This window comes from Nyctereutes procyonoides, unplaced genomic scaffold (assembly GCF_905146905.1).
Source record: "Nyctereutes procyonoides isolate TBG_1078 unplaced genomic scaffold, NYPRO_anot_genome, whole genome shotgun sequence".
NCBI lineage: Eukaryota > Metazoa > Chordata > Mammalia > Carnivora > Canidae > Nyctereutes > Nyctereutes procyonoides.
This window is the reverse complement of record NW_026575041.1, coordinates 26,630,754-26,649,015: the sequence shown is the minus strand read 5'-3', so window position 1 is coordinate 26,649,015 and position 18,262 is coordinate 26,630,754. Positions and strand designations below refer to the sequence as shown.

At 38.4% G+C, this 18,262-nt stretch overlaps 1 protein-coding gene across 5 annotated transcripts in view; it reads right to left on the bottom strand.

The window, feature by feature from the left end:
• The window catches only part of ARHGAP42 (Rho GTPase activating protein 42), a 309,228-nt gene that overhangs the window by 35,681 nt on the left and 255,285 nt on the right, over positions 1 to 18,262 (bottom strand). For all 5 annotated transcript variants that reach the window (XM_055320459.1, XM_055320460.1, XM_055320462.1 and 2 more), the window contains 5 exons: positions 7,967 to 8,029; positions 6,965 to 7,039; positions 6,177 to 6,261; positions 5,546 to 5,604; positions 1,284 to 1,389 (listed from right to left, as the gene is read on the bottom strand). In XM_055320459.1, the coding sequence (XP_055176434.1) occupies positions 1,284 to 1,389; positions 5,546 to 5,604; positions 6,177 to 6,261; positions 6,965 to 7,039; positions 7,967 to 8,029 (388 nt within the window). The remainder of the gene's footprint in view (positions 1 to 1,283; positions 1,390 to 5,545; positions 5,605 to 6,176; positions 6,262 to 6,964; positions 7,040 to 7,966; positions 8,030 to 18,262) is intronic.

Below are 18,262 nucleotides of genomic sequence, written 5' to 3'. Positions count from 1 at the left end.
AAGTAAGTCAATCGGAGAAGGACAAACAGTGTATGTTCTCATTCATTCGGGGAATATAAAAAATAGTGAAAGGGAATAAAGGGGAAAGGAGAGAAAACGAAAATACCAGTGAGGGTGACAAAACATGAGAGACACCTAACTCTGGAAAACGAACAAGGGGTAGTAGAAAGGGTGGTGGGTGGGGGGTTGGGGTGACTGGGTGACAGGCACTGAGGGGGGCACTTGGGATGAGCACTGGGTGTTATGCTATATGTTGGCAAATTGAACTTCAATAAAAAAAATATATATATAAAAAAACTGAATTTGGACTTTTGTTTACAAGCAGCATGGCATGTGTGTATGTGAAAGAGAGAGAGGGAGAGAGAGAATCTTTAGACAGATTTATGAGGCCATAGTACCTGGATATTTGATCAAACATAATTCTAGATGATTCTGTGAAGGTATTTATTTGCATAATATTAACATATCAATCGGCCAACTTAGAGTAAAGCAGATTACCCTCCATGTCAGTAGGCCTCATTCAGTCAGTTGAAAGTCTTAAAAAGACTGAGTTTCTGTGTAAGAGGTAATTCTGCTTCCTGATTGCCTTGGATTCGAGTTGCAAGGTCAACTCTTGCCTGAGTCTCTAGATTACCAGCTGCCCTGCAGACGTCAGACTTAGCCTTCACAGTAGTGCAGGTCAGTTCCATGCAATCAGTCTCTTTCTCATACATACATACAACACACACATTATGTCTATATATATCACAGAGTCTATTGGTTCTGTTTTTCTGGAGAAACTTGATTAATAACAATATCTATCTATCCAGATTCTTAAATACATAGATGAACTAAGAGCAGAGTCAGAAAATCTTCAGAGACCACGTTGATGTTATGAATTCAGAGAAAGAAACTAACAGTAGAGCGGCACTTTGACCTGGCAAAACCTGTTGATCCTAGTCCTATAGAGAACTGTTCTTCAAACTCAGGGTTTATAATGCATCTAAAAGAACTGGGAGAAAAATATACTCTTTCATATATTTTTAAGTTAACATGTAAGGTTTTTGTCATTAGTTTACCAGTTGTGAAGGATATTAATCATCTGCATAGTGTAAACATAAACAGTACATACACACACAGATCCTAAAAATAAGCTGTTGTCATATCATTTTTAAAAGTATATTTGATAGACTGATTATAATAACAATGTCATAGCAACATCATACACTTTAGAAAGACATGAACAAGTCTAACTTTAACAGTTGAACAAGTTGTTGAGTGAACAACATAAATCAGAGAATTACTTTACGAGGTGCTTTATTAAGATGTCCAGCATCTCTCTGTTTTTTTCTGGCAATTTGTGCACCAATGCATGTACAGCTTCCACCCGGTAGTTTTGGTCATCGGATTCTATAACATAAAGGTTGCAAATGGTCAAGTTTTAATTGCATTCAAATGTGTAAATAAACATTAGTAATCTAAACAGTACAAACACTCACACCCTCATGCCTTATAAACATTGCTTCATGCAGTAAGCATTATCTCTATCATTCTCTAAGGCTTAGAGAGGTTGAATAACTTGACCATGGTCATGAAGTTAGTTAAGTAAGGAAGCCAAACTAACCCAGTTCTATCTAATTCAAACTTGTGCTCATAGCCACTGCACTTCCATACAACCGTAACTCATCATCTGCTTTGGTTTTGCTACACAAGGACAGAATCAAAACTTTAGCAATGTGAGTCATCACAGAAATTGTTACAGATAGCCTAATGTGTCAGGCAATATAGTACACTTAATCACACAGAAACTTCCTAGTGACTCCATCAGACAAAGGAAAAAGGCCTTCCTTTCCAAATTTTATAGATTTAAAGACAACAGTGAATTACTTTTCTGAGGTGTCAGGATTACTATGCAAACAGAGGCCTAATAGATTTTAAGCCCATGTTGACAACGGCAAATCTGAAAAGGAAACCGCTTAAAGCAAGTCTAGTCTGTCAGGTAAAAGCCAACATGCTGCAAAACCTGTTCTTTGCTGTCTACCTCATTTGTATCTCCCTTTTCAGTCAGATTTTCTTGGCTTTGGAGCACATTTGGTCATATCAACGCTTATCTTACACAATATGTCTTTTCACATATCTAAGCAGACAAATCAGAGTTGCTTAGAGAGTTGCCTAGAGAAACATCTAACATTTCAGAATGAAGAACCTATTAACATGCTCTTAACTACAATAAACAAATTCTAGGGTGACTACCCACCTTGCCAAGCCCTTTCTCTTTAAAGTACTCAACATGAGGTTAGGAAAAGGGCCTGGCTCAAGCTGGGTCATACACAAGGTCTAATCCCAGGGATTAGAGTGGAGACACCAGAACTCTTATTTGTCTGCTTAGATATGTGAAAAGACATATTGTGTAAGATAAGCGTTGATATGACCAAATGTGCTCCAAAGCCAAGAAAATCTGACTGGAAAGGGAGATACAAATGAGGTAGACAGCAAAGAACAGAAAGGAGAGAACCTCTTAAAAGGCTGGGGAGAGAAACATCAATTCTCCATTTTGCAGTTCCTAGCTGCAGGCCTGTGGAAGGCCTGATCCATACTTTGTCAAGGAATTCTGTAAGACTCCTTGTACTTTCTGAATAACTTCCCCTTTTTATAGAGCTGAATTTCCAAATAAAACCTAATTTTATTATCTTATAATCTGGCACTTGCCTCAGACAAAAGATGAATTCTTATAGATAAGAATAGATTTTAATCATTATGGTAGTGAATAGTATGATTATTATTTGCTATGGAAGTAGAGAAAAATATCTTACAAACAAATGTTTCTATTAAAACAAGCAGCTCATTTAGCTACTTAGCTAAGTGGCTCAAATGCCATATGTTATAACACAAAATTTTGGCAAGAAAGAGTTCTAGGTTAAGAGAAAAAAAAAAAAAAAGGCTTCTACGATAGCCAAACTGTGGGAGGAGCCTCAGTGTCCAGCGAAAGATGAATGGATAAAGAAGATGTGGTCTATGTACACAATGGAATATTCCTCAGCCATTAGAAACGACAAATACCCACCATTTGCTTCAACGTGGATGGAACTGGAGGGTATTATGCTGAGTGAAGTAAGTCAATCGGAGAAGGACAAACAGTGTATGTTCTCATTCATTTGGGGAATATAAATAATAGTGAAAGGGAATAGAAGGGAAGGGAGAAGAAATGTGTGGGAAATATCAGAAAGGGAGACAGAACATAGAGACTCCTAACTCTGGGAAACGAACTAGGGGTGGTGGAAGGGGACGAGGGTGGGGGGTGGGTGTGACTGGGTGGCGGGCACTTAGGGGGGGCACTTGATGGGATGAGCACTGGGTGTTATTCTGTATGTTGGCAAATTGAACACCAATAAAAAATAAATTTATTATTAAAAAAAACAAATATATTAGTATTTTGAAAAAAAAAATGGCTTCTAGCCCTGATTTTGCCATCAACTCGTTAGTGTCCTTGGACAAAGTGACATGCCCAGTCTGGGACTCAGTCAATAAAATGAGAGGTCAGATTATACATTTTTTTTTAAGGTTTCGTTAATCTAATAAGGATAGAGTTTGATGAAGAGAATCTAGAGTAGAGAGCTTTCAGAAGAAAGTTAAGTGGTATAGGTGTTTATGAGATCATGTGGTCAGTCATGTATGCTGGATTGAAAACCAAGGTCATTCAATGTTATCTGACACTTATCAGCAGACATTTCCTGTGGCATTACAATGTGCAGTAATAAATTAATATAACTGCTTTCTTTCTTCAGACTGTGAAAAATACTTGGTGCAGTCACACCTTGTTCATCTTAACAATGAAGAAATGCTAATTCCTAATTGTTACAAACTGTTGTGATGGGTTCAGACGGCAACCCAGCATTTTGGTCTCAATATTTTAAAAGTACATATCTCTAATTTCTCAGCTTATATGTTTTTCATCGAGCCCCTCCTCACAATTTTTGAATGAAGTCTATCTATACATATTCCATTACAGCAATCATAGATCCAAATAAATGACATAGATATGTGATTATTATCAATAAATAGGGAAAAGGGATTGATGGAAGTACCTGTTACCTGCCAAAAATACCTGACTCTTCTCTCCAGATTTAGAAATATAGCATATAAGTATAAATAGGTAGCATAACTGACTGTACATATTTGTAGTCTTGTCTATTTAACCAGAAGTTGCTCTCTTAAGAAACTGACATTCATCAATTGAGTAAAATGTAACTAAAATAATTTCTCCTAGCACACTCATCACCCAGTGAAGTGGGGTGATAGGTGTTCTAGGTATAAATACTGCTAAGTAGCCAAATATTCTAATTCATTCTGCATTTTTTTTTTAAACCAAGGTAGGTATATTCTTGATTCCTTTTATTTATTTCCCCTAACCCCTACCCACCTCTCCTCTGGCAACCACGAATTTGTTCTCTGTATTTAAGAGTATTTCTTTTTGTCTTTTTCTTTGTTTGGTTTCTGAAATTCCACATGAGTTAAATCATACTGTATTGGTGTTTCCCTGACATATTTCATTAGTAGTATACTCTTTAGGTCCATCCATGTTGCAAATGTCAAGATTCATTCTTATGGTTTAGTAATATTCCACTGTGCATATATACCACATCTTATTTTTCCATTCATCTATTGATGGACACTATTGTTGCTGCCATGCCTTAGCTACTGTAAATAATGCTGCAATAAATATAAGGGTGCATATATCTCTCTGAATTGGTGTTTTCATTTTCTTTGGGTAAATACCCAAAGTAGTGGAATTACAGGATCATATGGTAATTTTTAATATTTTGAGGAACCTCCATACGTTTTCCAGAGTGGCTGCACCAGTTTGCATTCTCACCAACAGGCAAGATGGTTCCCCCTTCTTCACATCCTCACCTGCTGTTTCCTGTGTTATTATTTTTAGTCATCTGATAGGTGTGAGGTGACACGTCATTGTAGTTTTGACTTGCATTTCCCTGATGATGAGTGATGTTGAGTGTCTTTTCATGTTGTCTGCTAGCCATCTGTATGTCTGTTTTGGAAAAATGTCCTCTGCCTCTTTTTAAATTAAATTTTTTTTCTAGTGTTGAGTTGCGCTAAGTTCTTTATATATTTTGGGTATTAACCCCTTATTGGATATATCATTTGCAAATATTTTCTCCCATTCAGTAGGGTGCCTTTATGTTTTGTTGATGGTTTCCTTCATAGCACATACTTTTTTATTTTGGCGTAGTCCGAATTGTTTAATTTTGCTTTTTGTTTCCCTTATCAGAGAAGACATACCTAGAAAAATGTTTCTCTGGTCAATGTCAAAGAACTACTGCCTATATCTTCTAGTTTTATGCCTTTAGATCTCACGTTTATGTCTTTAATAAACCATTTGCAATTTCTTACTGGTTTACAAACCACACTCTCAGCTATTAAGTATCAGACTGACAGTTTCTTAAGCAATATGTAGGAAAATCTCAGCTAGTTGGTTTAAATTTACACCTCTAAGTGATACAAAATAAACTTGCATCAATTATAATGCATCCAATGTAAGTGTACTTACTCACTGCAACAATAAAATCTTTGTGTAATTTGTAAGTCATCAGTGGTTCTGCAAGGCACCTGCAATGGAGGCATGAGAATGGCATTATCTTCTTATTTCTTATTTTTATTTTATTTCCCCGGAACTTTCAGTACTTCTTTAAGAACTGGCTGATTAGGAAGTATAATTAATGTCCTAGGGCCATTCCAGGCAGTCCCTCAAGAAACCAAGGCCCTTCTAGGTACAATTGTATTAAAAGGGGAGGCTTTCAATTTTTAAGAACTACTGGACCACAACAGCAAAATCTCTCTCAGATATGGGGACAACAGTTAAATAAAAAACAAAAACAAAACAAAAAACTTTTAATTTCAACTTATTCTTTAAAAAATACATGAAAACACATTCAAATTTAATATGAAACAAGTATTAGTATTCATAAAATACTGCAGCCTCTTAAGTTTATTATTTGAAAAAGCAAGTATAAGTTCCAAAACACTACACATAAACACTACTACCTTATGCTATTTCAGCTGAAGTGAAGGAATTGCTCTAAGCAGTGAAGCTTGTACACAGGAGCTTCAAGGAGTCATATGGCACCTGCCCAGGATGTAAGGGGTCATCACATGCAGAGGAGGAGCTAAACCCTCCTTACCTGAGGTAGTTTTTCAGCCCACTTGTTATCGTCTTATTATCCCACAATTCAATATCAATGTCAATATCAGGAGGGGATTTTGGAGCTGAAAGAGTAAAAATGTTTAAACTGTGCAATTCAAAATATCACTCACACCATAAAGAAGATAAAGAAAGGTCAAAGAGGTCAAAGAGAGAGACATTTATTTCTTAGGGTGCCAACAGATTTAACTGTAGGACTGCTGTTTGTGTGGAGTGGTGTAAATCTCCCTCTGACACTTTATAAACCTTAAAGATTTCTTGTAGAATAAGTGTTCCAAATCAAATTATTGTTAATTGCTAACACCACAGATGGTAAGAGTATTTACCATCTGCCAGGCATGTTTCCAAGTACTTTATATGGATTAACGCATTCAGTCTTCATACTTCTCAATAAGGCAGCCACTATATTATTCCCATTTTATGCATGAGAAGGTTGAGGCACAAAGAGGTTACCCAAGGTCACAAAACTTTTAAGTGGCGAGTTAGAGTTCCAAGTGAGGCAATCTGAATCCAGTATCCATAAATCTCATTTCACTTCTAGGTAATCAAAGGATATTTGAGAAAAAGTCCAGCATTATAAAAAGGACCCCTCTCAAATTATGAATGTTCATCTATTATAACTGAACATTAAAAACTGAATGCCAATATTAATTTTAAATATTACTTGAAAATATTCAAAGATAAGCAACAGTATAGTTATCAAAGAAAACTATGGTTTGGATTATTTATAATACTAAAATTAAGTAGCCAGCTTCAAGCAAAACTTACAAAATGTTGTGTTCATGAGTTTCTGAACTTTGGAGTTTACTCCTCCTATCCGGTAGAGTCCTAAAACAGTGATGCCTAATGAGAAGGAAAAATCACAAGAGAATAGCTTGAGACACAGCAGCACAAGAACAGAATGTTATAAACCTCAAGCAAATATCTGTACAGAATTTAAAAGCAATCCAACTTCAGCAAATCTACCCTGGATCACCTATCACACATATATTTCTCAGAGCAGACATTGAACAGTGTCCAAAAGTCTTTCGAAGATCTTCAAAGTAGCAAAGTACCCCTGTTCATTCACCACCTTTTGAATACAAAAAAGCATCAAAGATAGGAAATAATAATGAGTATTTCTCACCCTCTATTTCCTCAGTCATGGTATCCTGCATTTTGAAGAGCTGGAAGGTACTTACATCTTCATTTTGAAGATGAGAAAACAGATTTAGAGAATTTAAGAAATATACTTAACTTCTCAAAACTTCTAAGTGGCAGTACCAAAATCTGAGCCTAAGTTCACAGGATTTCACAGCCCAATATGAGTTTTGCTTTAGACAAGTTTTCCTGGAATTGAAAGAGTGTAATAGGCACCTAGAATAGGGTTCAGGTGAGAGATTGTGACTAGAGAGAGGAAAGGTGTTAGAATTGTGACCATGACTGAAATCACTGAGGGATATAATATAAGGAAGAAGACCAGCTCCTTCAGAATCTTACCACTCTAAAGCTTGAAAAAAATCAAAGAGGTGCTTACAGTAATAAACAACACAAAGTCTATCAATAAGAAATAAAGCAAGCCTTCATTAGGAAAAATCATGAAAAAGAAATACAGTATGATTTTTGGTAAAGTTCAAACTATAGTTATTTGTGTATATAGATAATTTACACATTTATATAGTTCTTAAAGTTAATTTCTTGTTAATGATGAAACACACCCTCATCTTCTGAGAGGTTTCTATATAAGAATGAACTATATTACAGTAACATAGTCCCTGTCCGGCATCTTACCTCTTGTTTCCACAGCTTGAATGCATTTTCTTACAAAGTTGAACCCTGCTTCATTTAAGTACACTGAAGATAAAAGAAAAATCACAGTAAGAGTTTATGCTCAATTTCCATTATCTCTTAGTTGGCTCTATTGTTTTGGGACTTAATGGCACAGTTTTAGTTAGAGTCTGAATTTTTATTTTGATGTAGAAGTAGAGAGGTTCACATCCACTAAAGTTACTATAAACACTTGCTTCCTTAGAATACATAGATCCTTCATTGAAAGAATCTGTGTAAATATGTTACTCTGATCCCATCTATTTTTTTCTAAAATTGGCATTATCCTTCATTTCATGTTTTTCCAGATGATAGAAGCAAATGTAGTAAGAATAAAACCTTTATTGTGCATCAATAACTATATTACAAAGCTATTCACATGTTCTTTTTCATGGAATTCTCAAAACATATGAGGTAGAGAGAAAGCTTTATAATCTTCAGATGGCTCACTGGGTTGCTAAAAACTTCATTTTCGTTGTTTTACGCTTGAGAACCAGGATTCTAACACAGATCTCCTGAATCTAGCCCAGTATTCTTTCTACTGCATTTTTTATTATATGCAAAGAATTCAAAATAGACCACCAAAAATCCCCCAAAGATCCTACATTATGAAATAGCAATTTATTTTCATTGCTTTTCCTAGATTTTAAATCTGTTCTAATTTTCTTAACATTTTGAGCCCAGAACAAATGAGATTACTTCTTTTTTTGAAAAAGGATTTAATTTAAAAATACCAAGTAATACCCTGAGGAAAAATTCAAATATTTTCTTGGTACTATAATGAAAATTTTCATTATATGTGGTGGAGATATTTCTTAATATTCTCAAATAATATATGAAAATAATCCAAATCAATAAAAAATTAAAAGTGGATTCCAATAAAGATAGTGGATTAGAAAGAAGTTGGAAGATGGTGGAGTAAGAAGACCCTAAACTCACCTCATCTCATGGACACAACTGGATAACACTCATATCAGTGTAAAAACTCAGAAAATGAAGACTGGGAAAACAAACTCCATAACTAAAGGCAGAGAATAGTCCATATTGAAGAGGATACAAAGGGTGGGGACATAGTGGGGAGCAGAGTGGCCATCTGTGGTCAAGAGGGAGCCACAGGCACGGAGAAGGATGAGAAACAGATTCACACACCAGGAAGCTTGCATGAAAAGAGATGAATCCTCATAACATTTGGCACTGAAAGCAAGAGGAGTTTATTTTTTAAAAATATTTTATTTATTTATTCATGAGAGATGCAGAGACAGAGGCAGAGACATAAGCAAAGGGAGAAGCAAGCTCCATGCAGGGAGCCTGATGTGGGACTTGATCCCAGGTCTCTAGGATCATGCTCTGAGCCAAAGGCGGATGCTCAACCATTGAGCCACTCAGGCATCCCAAGAGGAGCTGAATTTATAGACTTCTTACAAATAAGAGGGACTTAAAACCTGGAATCTTAAAAATCAGCGGGCTCCGTTTTGGAAGAGCCCTGAGGGCAATAGGAAGACGTTCCTTAAAGGGACTATGTGTGTATCTACCCTCCAGATACAGGGTAGAATCAGCACCTTGAAAAACACTTGAGGCATACAGTAAGTTATTTAATCATCTCAGAGCATGTCCAAAGGAAAACTCCTCCAAGAACAAAGGAGCTGGCAGGTGCCCCTGCCCCCACCCCCCATCCCTTAGCATATACACATGATCACCTGCAGAAACCAGCAGGAAATTCACTACTTGATTTCTTTTTTTTTTTAATAAATTAATTTTTATTGGTGTTCAATTTACCAACATACAGAATAACACCCAGTGCTCATCCCATCAAGTGTCCCCCTCCGTGCCCGTCACCCATTCACCCCCACCCCCCGCCCTCCTCCCCTTCCACCACCCCTAGTTCATTTCCCAGAGTTAGAAGTCTTTATGTTCTGTGTCCCTTTCTGATATCTCCCACACATTTCTTCTCCCTTCCCTTATATTCCCCTTCACTACTACTTGATTTCTTTATACCAAGTCCCACACCCCAGTGCTTTGGCACATCCACCCTTTCCACTCATGCTAACATCAGCCCCAGCACTGCAGGCTGCCCCTCTCAGAAATTCAGTGCAAAGACACTGCATCTTCCCACCCATGCATTTTGCAAGACTGTAGTTCTGGCAGTAATGGCTGCAGGCCCTGTGGAAGTTTGCAGAGCACCTTGTTAAAACTGCACAACCACTTGCAAGGCTGGGTACTGGAAACTATGGGTTTCATTTCATAAGCAGAGCATACTCTGTTAAAACTGCATACCACACCCCAGCCAGGGAAAAACACTGCAGACAATAAGCAAAAAGAGCCTCTGCAGACAACTGGACTGAGGGGAAAAGGAGCCAGAACGAAACAGCAGAGTACACGTAACACACATAGGAGACACCACTTGTGGCATCAGGTTCTAAGGGAACAGGGAAAACTGCACCACAGGGCACTGCAGGACCTCTTCTTCATAAGGCCACTACATTAAAGAACAGGAGACATAGCTCACTTCCCTGACATAGAGAAACAGACACAAGAATTAGGCAAAATGGGGAGACAGGGGAATATATCCCAAATGGAAAAAACAATGCAAAAACGACAGTAAGAGACCTAAGAGAAATGCATAAAAATAATATGCCTGACAGAGATTTTTTTTGTTTATTTATTTTTTATTGGAGTTCAATTTGCCAACATATAGCGTATCACCCAGTGCTCATCCCATCAAGTGCCCCCCTCACTCAGTGCCCTTCACCCAGTCACCCCCACCCCCCACCCACCTCCCTTTCTACCACCTCTTGTTCGTTTCCCAGAGTTAGGAGTCTCTCATGGTCTGTCTCCCTTTCTGATGTTTCCCACTCATTTTTTTTCTCCTTTCCCCTTTATTCCCTTTCACTATTTTTTATATTCCCCAAATGAATGAGACCATATAATGTTTGTCCTTCTCTGATTGACTTATTTCACTTAGTATAATACCCTCCAGTTCCAACCATGTCGAAGTAAATGGTGGGTATTTCCTGACAGAGAATTTAAAGTAATGATCATAAAGACACTCACTGCACTTGAGAAAAGAATGGAGAATATAAATGAGGCCCTTAACAAAGAGATAAAAATGAACAAATCAGAAATGAACAAATGAAATGAAATTAAAAATTCACTAGATGGAATGAACAGTAGGCTAGAGGAAGCAGAGGAATGAATGAGCAACTTGAAAGAAAAAAAATTATACAAAATGACAACAGACTCAGGGAACTCAGTGACTTCATCAAATGTAATAACATTTGCATTAAAGGATTCCAGAATAAAAATAAAAGGGGTCAGAAAATTTATGTGAAGAAATAATAGCTAAAAATTTCCAAATCTGGAAAAGAAAATAGATATCCAGATCCAGGAGGCAGAGATCCCCCCAAAAATCAACCCAAGGAAGTCAATGTCAAGACACATAGTAATTAAAATGGCAAAAAGTAGTGATAAAGAATTTTAAGAGCAAGAGAAAAGAAGATAGTTACATATAAGGGAACTGTCACAAGGCTGTGAGTGGATTTTTCAGCAGAAACTTTAGAGGTCAAAAGAAAGTGGCATGATATATTCAAAGTGCTAACAGGAAATAATATCAGCCAAAAATGGTTGATTTAGTAATATTACCATTCAGAATGGGAGAGACAGTTTCTCAGACAAACAAGAGTTGAAGTAATTCATGACCACTAAACCAGCTCTACAAGAAATATTAAGGAAACACTTGGAGTGGAAAGGAAAGACCGTAAGTAAGAGAGTATGAAAAGGAGGAGACACACACACACACACACACACACACACACACACACACACAAATAAGTCTTTCTGTAAAAATCAGTGGAAGAATTCAGAAAATAATAGGATGTGAGATAGGATAACATATACCTGAAATATAGGGGAAAGGGTAAGAGGAAAGAATGGGTTCTAATTTAAGCAACCATCAACTGAATATAGACTGCTATATGCAGAAGAGATGTTCTACACAAACCTAATGGAACCTCAAATCAAAACATGGTACCAGATATACAAGAATAAACAGAAAGGAATCCAGGTTTAACACTAAAGTAGTCACCAAACTGTTAAAGAGAGCAAGAGAAAAAAGAAAACTACACAAATGACCACAAAAACGTAACAAAACGGCAATAAATACATATGTATCAGTAATTACTTTGAAAGTAAATGAAAAAAAGGCTCCAATCAAAAGATATAGGGTGATGGAATGTGTAAAAAAATAAGCCAATCTGTATGCTGCCTATATGATATTCCTTTCAGAATTAAAGATACATGCAGATTGAAAGTGAGGGGTTAGAGAAATATTCATCATGCAGAATATCTAACATGCAGAAGGATGTCAGAACAAAACCAGAATAGCTATACTTATATCAGATGAATTAGACTTTAAAACAAAGACTATAAGAAGAGAATAATGACACTGATAATAAAAAGAACAATCCAATGAGGATATAACAATTCTAAATATTTATACACCCAACATAGGAGCACCCAAATACATTTAAAACAGTTAATAACAAACATAAAGGAACTAATTGATAGTGATACATTAATAATAGAGGATTTTAATACCCTACTTATATCAATGGACAGATCACATTAACAGAAAATCAATAAGAAAACAATGGCTTTGCATGACACACTAGACTAGATGGATTTCCCACACATTCAGAACATTCCAACCTAAAATAGCAGAATAGACATTCTTTTCAAGTACACATGGGATGCATTTTAGAATACATCATTTATTAGGCCACAAAACTAACCTCAACAAACTCAAAGAGATCGAAGTCATACCAGGCATCTTTTCTGACCACAATGCTATGAAATAAAAGATCAACCAAAAGAAAAAAATCTGGAAAGAGCACAAATACATGGAGGTTAAGTAACATGCTACTTGCACTGTTGGTGGGAATGTGAACTGATGCAGCCACTCTGGAAAACTGTGTGGAGGTTCCTCAAAGAGTTAAAAATAGACCTGCCCTACGACCCAGCAATTGCACTGCTGGGGATTTACCCCAAAGATACAGATGCAGTGAAACGCCGGGACACCTGCACCCCAGTGTTTATAGCAGTAATGTCCACAATAGCCAAACTGTGGAAGGAGCCTCGGTGTCCATCGAAAGATGAATGGATAGGGGAGGGGCAAGATGGCGGAAGAGCAGGGTCCCCGAGTCACCTGTCCCCACCAAATTACCTAGATAACCTTCAAACCATCCTGAAAATTTACGAATTCGGCCTGAGATGTAAAGAGAGACCAGCTGGAACGCTACAGTGAGAAGAGTCCGCGCTTCTATCAAGGTAGGAAGACGGGGAAAAAGAAATAAAGGAACAAAAGGCCTCCGAGGGGGAGGGGCCCCGCGAGGAGCCGGGCTGAGGCCGGGGCGAGTGTCCCCAGGACAGGAGAGCCCCGTCCCGGAGGAGCAGGAGCTGCACCAACCTTCCCGGGCGGAAAGGGGCTCGCAGGGAGTTGGAGCAGGACCCAGGAGGGCGGGGATGCCCTCGGGCTCCCGGGGACACTAACAGACACCTGCGCCCCGGGAGAGTGCGCCGAGCTCCCTAAGGGCTGCAGCGCGCACGGCGGGGCCGGAGCAGCTCGGAGGGGCTCGGGCGGCGGCTCCGCGGAGGGGGCTGCGGGGCGGGAGCGCGAATCCCACAGCGCAGGCCCCGGAGCACAGGGCGCCGGGACACAGCCCAGGACCCGGCCTCCCCCGGGACAGGCAGAGGCCGGGAGGGCCCAGGACAGCGAGGACGCTCCTGCCCCGAGCTGAGCAGATCAGCGGCCCCGCCCCGGAGCCTCCAGGCCCTGCAGACGGAGAGCCGAGAGCCCCGAGCCCCGTAGTTCCTGCGGGGGCTGAATCCAGGCTTCCAGAGTTGCCATAGCAACTGCGGCTGTTCCTCCTGGGGCCCCACGGGGTAAACAACCCCCGCTGAGCCCTGCAGCAGGCAGGGGCAGAGCAGCTCCCCCGAGTGCTAACACCTGAAAATCAGCACAGCAGGCCCCTCCCCCAGAAGACCAGCTGGACGGACCAGTGATACTCCCCCGTGTTCCAATACAACTTGTTTTTGGCCACTCTGCACTGAGCAAAATGACTAGAAGGAAAACCTCACTTCAAAAGAATCAGAAACAGCCCTCTTTCCCACAGAGTTACAAAATCTGGATTACAATTCAATGTCAGAAAGCCAATTCAGAAGCACCATTCTACAGCTACTGGTGGCTCTAGAAAAAAGCATTAAGGCCTCACGAGACTTCATGACTGCAGAATTTAGATCCAATCAGGCAGAAATTAAAAATCAATTGAATGAGATGCAATCCAAACTAGAAGTCCTAACGACGAGGGTTAACGAGGTGGAAGAACGAGTGAGTGACATAGAAGACAAGTTAATGGCAAAGAGGGAAACTGAGGAAAAAAGAGACAATCAATTAAGGGACCATGAAGACAGATTAAGGCAAATAAATGACACTCTAAGGAAGAAAAACCTACGTTTAATTGGGGTTCCCGAGGGCGCCGAAAGGGACAGAGGGCCAGAATATGTATTTGAACAAATCCTAGCTGAAAACTTTCCCAATCTGGGAAGGGAAACAGGCATTCAGATCCAGGAAATAGAGAGATCCCCCCCTAAAATCAATAAAAACCGTTCAACACCTCGACATCTAATAGTGAAGCTTGCAAATTCCAAAGATAAAGAGAAGATCCTTAAAGCAGCAAGAGACAAGAAGTCCCTGACTTTCATGGGGAGGAATATTAGGGTAACAGCAGACCTCTCCACAGAGACGTGGCAGGCCAGAAAGGGCTGGCAGGATATATTCAGGGTCCTAAATGAGAAGAACATGCAACCAAGAATACTCTATCCAGCAAGGCTCTCATTCAAAATGGAAGGAGAGATAAAGAGCTTCCAAGACAGGCAGGAACTGAAAGAATATGTGACCTCCAAACCAGCTCTGCAAGAAATTTTAAGGGGGACTCTTAAAACTCCCCTTTAAGAAGAAGTTCAAGTAACTCTGAACGTGAATGGGCTTAATGACCCCATCAAAAGGCGCAGAGTTTCAGACTGGATAAAAAAACAGGACCCATCTATTTGCTGTCTACAAGAGACTCATTTTAGACAGAAGGACACCTACAACCTGAAAATAAAAGGTTGGAGAACCATTTACCATTCAAATGGTTCTCAAAATATACCCTAAAAACTACAGAACACTTCTGAAAGAAATTGAGGAAGACACAAAGAGATGGAAAAATATTCCATGCTCATGGATTAGCAGAATTAATATTGTGAAAATGTCAATGTTACCCAGGGCAATTTACACGTTCAATGCAATCCCTATCAAAATACCATGGACTTTCTTCAGAGACTTAGAACAAATTATTTTAAGATTTGTGTGGAATCAGAAAAGACCCCAAACAGCCAGGGGAATTTTTAAAAAAAGAAAACCATATCTGGGGGCATCACAATGCCAGATTTCAGGTTGTACTACAAAGCTGTGTTCATCAAGACAGTGTGGTACTGGCACAAAAACAGACATATAGATCAATGGAACAGAACAGAGAACCCAGAAGTGGACCCTGAACTTTATGCTCAACTAATATACGATAAAGGAGGAAAGACGATCCACTAGAAGAAAGACAGTCTCTTCAATAAATGGTGCTGGGAAAATTGGACATCCACATGCAGAAGAATGAAACTGGACCACTCTCTTGCACCATACACAAAGATAAACTCAAAATAGATGAAAGATCTAAATGTGAGACAAGATTCCATCAAAATCCCAGAGAAGAACTCAGGCAACACCCTTTTTGAACTTGGCCACAGTAACCGGAGAAGGACAAACAGTGTATGTTCTCATTCATTTGGGGAATATGAATAATAGCGAAAGGGAATATAAGGGAAGGGAGAAGAAATGTGTGAGAAATATCAGAAAGGGAGACAGAACATAAAGACTTCTAACTCTGGGAAATGAACTAGGGGTGGTGGAGGGGGAGGAGGGTGGGGGGTGGGGGTGAATGGGTGACGGGCACTGAGGGGTACACTTGACGGGATGAGCACTGGGTGTTATTCTGTATGTTGGTAAATTGAACACCAATAAAAATTAATTTATAAAAAAAAAAAAAAGAAAGATGAATGGATAAAGAAGCTGTGGTCTATGTATACAATGGAATATTCCTTCAGCCATTAGAAATGACAAATACCCACCATTTGCTTCAACGTGGATGGAACTGGAGGGTATTATGCTAGTGAAGTAAGTCAATCGGAGAAGGACAAACATTATATGGTTTTATATTTGGGAAATATAAAAAATAGAGAAAGGGAATAAAGGGGAAAGGAGAGAAAATGAGTGGGAAATATCAGGGAAGGTGACAGAGCATGAGAGACACCTAACTCTGGGAAACGAACAAGGGGTAGTAGAAAGGGAGGAGGGCGGGGGGGTGGGGGTTAATGGGTGATGGGCACTGAGGGGGGCACTTGACGGGAGGGGCTATATGTTGGCATACTGAACTCCAATTAAAAATAATTTAAAAATTTAAATAAAATAAAATAAATAAATAAAAAGAAGTGAAATAAAGGAGCAAAGGTAAAAGAAATGAAAGAGAGTAAACCAAGAAACTGTTCACTATAGAGAGCAAATTGATGGCTACTGAAGGGAGGATGGGTGGGAAGATGGGGGAAATAGGTGATGGGGATTAAGAGTACACTTATCTTGATGAGCATTGAGTAAATATGGAGCAGTTGAATCACTGTATTGTATATCTGACTAATATAACACTGGATGTTAACTACACTAGAATTAAAATTTAATACATAATAATAAAATGAAAAGATAAAAAATAAAAATAAAAAAGATGGAGGACTCTACATTCATGTAATTCAACACCAATTCAGAGCTAAAAATATGTATCAAAAAATTGTTCTAACAATACACAAAAAATTTTTAGGAAATCCTAGACATAGAAAACCACCAAAAAAGTAGAAGTAGTGAACTAACAAGAGACTTATTATGTGATATTAGATTAAAGAAAAAAAGTAACCAACAGGATAGTATGACCCAATTCCTTAACTTGCAATATTTGAGGGTATGACTGTTTCTATTTTCCTGGGAAAAAAACTTTAGGAAGATCTATGCAAATTGCAAGTAAGAAAGAATACAGAAGGTAGAAATTGTCATTTTTATTCACTGGACTTCAAAAGTTACCAATTTTTTTAAAATACAGTTCTTTAAAACTTTCTTTCTTTCTTTCTTTCTTTCTTTCTTTCTTTCTTTCTTTCTTTCAGACAGAGAGAGAGAGCACAAGCAGGGGGAGCAGCAGGCAGAGAGAAAGAGGGAAAAGAAGGCACCCTGCTGGGTAGGGAGCCCGATGTGGGGCTCGATGTGGGGCTCGACACCAGGACCCTAGGATCATGACCTGAGCCAAAGGCAGACGCTTAACTGATTGAATCACCCAGGTGCCCCAGTTCTTTTGAACTTTAAAAAAAAAATTAATCGATTGAAACATTTAAAATGTCCATTTTAAAATACATAATGTTACCCATAAGAACAGATCATTTATTTCTGTGTCCCAGAGCCCTACATCAAGTGAACAGAATTCAGGAATGCTTTGGGTAAACTCAATACAAGAATGAATAGTCATTATATAAACATTAGAGTATATTACCTACATGAGAGTAAAGCTTCTTTTAGACAGCAAATAGGGATTTTTTGCTCCCAATAACCCAAAGGCCAATCATAATATTATACATTCTGGTATCCTAAAATATTTATTGAACATAAGAAAACAGGTAAATGGAAAGGTAAGGAATCAATTATCTTCAACAACAAAAACTGAGCTAAAAGATATAGCTTTAGGTAAAAGGGATACACTAGCATTTTATTCATCAATTTTAACTGTAATTTCCAGATATTTGTTTGGTTCTTGAGGTCACATTGTTCAACTTTTCAATAAAGATTAAGAAAAAGAAAATCATTTATTAAAAAATGTCAATAAAACTTGTCCTTGGCAAAATGATGAAGTTAACCATGTTATCTACATGTATCTATATCTATCGATTGACCCATCAATTGATTGCAGATGTAAACAGAATTCGCTTAAGTATCCACTTGGAGAAGAACATGCAATAGTCAGGCTATATTGATGGTATAAAGGGATATCTGGCAGCATTACCCTAGTCTATTCTAATAAGCCAGTATCACAGGCTCCACAATGAGTAAAATCTTATAGACATTCAGCGTGAATATCACGTCAC